The 3,217-nt window shown below is 45.2% G+C and overlaps 1 protein-coding gene across 3 annotated transcripts in view; it reads right to left on the bottom strand.

The window, feature by feature from the left end:
• Nucleotides 1-1,151: 1,151 nt before the first annotated feature.
• Nucleotides 1,152-3,217, bottom strand: part of ndst2a (N-deacetylase/N-sulfotransferase (heparan glucosaminyl) 2a) — a 54,995-nt gene continuing 52,929 nt past the window's right edge. For all 3 annotated transcript variants that reach the window (XM_031873064.1, XM_031873063.1, XM_031873062.1), the window contains one exon: nucleotides 1,152-3,121. In XM_031873064.1, coding sequence (XP_031728924.1) covers nucleotides 2,996-3,121 — 126 coding nt within the window. In that variant the 3' untranslated portion in view covers nucleotides 1,152-2,995. The remainder of the gene's footprint in view (nucleotides 3,122-3,217) is intronic.

Here is a 3,217-nt window from a genome sequence, read left to right as displayed (position 1 = left end):
CTCTCGGATTTTGACAGTGATTTGCCTTCATACACATGTCTCAGCAAGATGATGTTCAAGAAGGACCATCAACAAGCACAGATGTGCTTAGTTACACTGACATTCTGTGACTGTTCTTCCTTTGTGTGGGTTCACCAGAGCTTTGTGTACATTATAGCCCAAACCTGAATGCTCTGCTATACCAAATTGTGAGAAAACGGAAAATCCAGAAAAAAGTATTTCCTATATTTTAAATACTAAATACATGTATTGTATTTTGTTACATTTTCTGGCACCAGTATTTTGTATTTTATTTTGATACATTTATTTGAGGGGTATTTTGTATCAAAATACATTTTGATGTATTTTTGCCCATCTCTGGCACTATGTCGATTGGGTGTTTGCACCAAGTTTGTTATCGATATGTACTCAATCTTTCTTTTCTATCTTTATTATATAATGAGGGGTGGGTTAGACACCCAAACCGTCCAGCTGAGTGTAGGAATTATTCTGCTCCATCGTTCACTGCATTTCCCCCCCCCCCCCATCAGGTAAATTGGTGGGTGAGGGATGGTATGCGTTTCTTTAAAATGGCCCCTGGGTGTCTCGATGATGTAGGAGCTGTAGACACCACCTCTCTGAAGCATATCTTTGACCCAAAGATTGCAAGGCTACAGGTGCACGTCACACGCTCTCTCTCCGGGACATCTGTCACTCAAAGGGGAAAACGGGGTCTTCTTACTCGTATGGAAGGAGAAACAGCGCCTCCAAAATCACGATAATGGCCAAAAATATATGACACCCGTAGTGATAAGAACCACTATAGGAAATGAACGCCAACAATTAAGAGCGTTACTATTTTCGCAGAAGGTCCCCCTAATAAGTTATTACACTATAATAAATACAATTATTGCATTCAAATGCATTTATTGCACAAGAATAAATTAAATATTTTCAGGATATGATTGTCCATTTACCACTTACTCAGAATACTCAGCTTCCAAAGACAATGAGATTCTAATCTGAATGCACGTCTTTCAAATGTGATGAGTTGATTCTAGTTACTTTTCTTGGTAATCTGATCATTACTCTTGAGAACATGTATCCCGTCACTACCCAACGCTGCACATCGGTAACATGAAGGTGAGTGAGGTAAAGAAAGACGTGTCAGCCATGGAGTCCAACCTCTGTGTTTATTAGAGATGATACAGTGTTGGCCTTTAAGACATTTATACAAAACAAACAAGACAGCAGCTTCTGATTTGTCTCCATACTGGCTCCGACCTCTGACCTCTTGTCCTCGGATGGAGACAAGTGTGTGTGTGTGTCCGTGTTGCTTTTCCAGGAGATATCTGACAGGTTTTCTTCTCTCTTACTGGCCGAGGTGCTTGTCCCCCCCCCATCAGCATCATCTCACAAACCCACAGTAGGTTTGAACAGCTCTGGTCCAGGACTGGGCCTCAAGACCACATCACGTCAAGTTTCCTGTGCAGCTGCCAACTCGTTATCACTATTAAACACGCTGTGATTGATGACTAAATAAATTAAATGCTCTCGTAGTCCAGGTTGGTTAAGTTCACTCTGTGTTATTCATCTCCAGAACGAGTTAGTCAGGGTCAGTCTGTGGAGTCAGTTGTACGAGGTCTCTGTGGTTCTGGAGGAGCTTTGTCATTGTTGGTTCTCTCAGCCTGGAGACTCTGAAACACCGACCGGCTTATTTACCAGACACGAAGAGTATCACAACATCTCAACAGCCTCAAACTTTATAGTTTACAATTTGGAGGTTTTCTATGGACCATTTTTATTTAATAATAATGGCACTCAAGTCTCTTGGAAACCATGCGAACAGTTGTAGTTATTTCAACTGTGTGCTCTTCACACTACAGTACCCATGAGCCTCAGCAGCTGTTATAAGGACGATGAAATCAGAACCACTGCTCACTGTTTACAGGTACATGGACCCTGGACAGCCAGTAACACCAAACCCATTCATCACTAAATGAGTTAGTTATATTACTTCATAAAGAGCAGTGAGGTGAAACCTGAACTTTCATGTTCTGGTCCAGAAGTATGAAGACTAAAAATCCAGTACTACAATACAAGCTCTGCTCAGCAGCATGGTTCCAATATGGATGGTATATTTAAAAAAATACTATGCTATGGAGGTTAAAAGCTAGCGATCTTAAAAAACCACTGACCTTAGCCAACGTGGAGAACAATGTCATCATTCACAAAGCCTCTTTACCTGCTGCTCACTGACAGGATGTTGGTGATGGGCGGAGCCTGGACCACACCTGGCCTCCAGTCACATACCCAAACACATGATATTTACACAACCTGTCATCTAAACCTTTATAAAGTGTCCGTCGCCGCAGTCAACGGACTAGGAAACGACTGCAGGTACACATGTATGTATGTGTGTGTGTGGACCAGGATGTGGACCGGCTCTTTGAACCGGCTTCTTCAGACTGATGGACATTTTGTTTCCCAGCTTTCCCTCAAACCTAACAAAGACAACTGCTTTTGAAAATGCTTTACAATCATTCTTGTGGAGATGATACGTGTGTGTGTGTGTGTGTTTGTCCTGTGTCCACTCATACACTCCACATCAGCACGCTCGCTGTCCTCACATTTATGCCCCAAACCTGCTGGTCACCCAGTCCTCTGGATCCACAACCAACTGATGCGTTCAGTGTCAGCTGCTGCCCCCCCCCACCCATCCAACACACAGTGACTGAGGCTGAGGGCTGCCCAGTGCCGACATGCTGGCAGGAGGTTGGCAACAGATCAGGGGTTGCATGGAGAGTTGGCTGGGATCCTTTTCAAACAGTGACCAACACTTTGAGGAAGATCTCATGTTGAACAGGAGCCCCAGTAACATCAGCTCTTTTGCTCCTGTTGATTCCGGATCATCTAGTCCAGTTTAATCCAGAGCCAAGTGCGGGCTCATCCAGACTCCGGTCCTGGCTTCTTCTGTGGTGCGTTTGTCCGTCTGTGTGCGTGAGGGGGTGTGGCCTCAGCTCCAGCTCGTGCTCTGGAGTTCTTGGCGGAGCCAGGACGGCAGCGCATGGCCAAGTCGGTTCAGCAGACGCAGCAGCTCCATGTTGTGCTCACGGTAGTGCCCGGCCAGAAAGGCACGTGACTGTGCACGCACACGCACGCACGCACGCACGCACGCACGCACGCACGCACACACACACACACACACACACACACACACACACACACACACACACAC

Source organism: Anarrhichthys ocellatus, unplaced genomic scaffold (genome assembly GCF_004355925.1).
Source record: "Anarrhichthys ocellatus isolate YVR2014 unplaced genomic scaffold, GSC_Weel_1.0 scaffold68, whole genome shotgun sequence".
Classification (NCBI taxonomy): domain Eukaryota; kingdom Metazoa; phylum Chordata; class Actinopteri; order Perciformes; family Anarhichadidae; genus Anarrhichthys; species Anarrhichthys ocellatus.
Note: the sequence above shows the minus strand (reverse complement) of the source record. Positions and strands in the feature narration are given on the sequence as shown.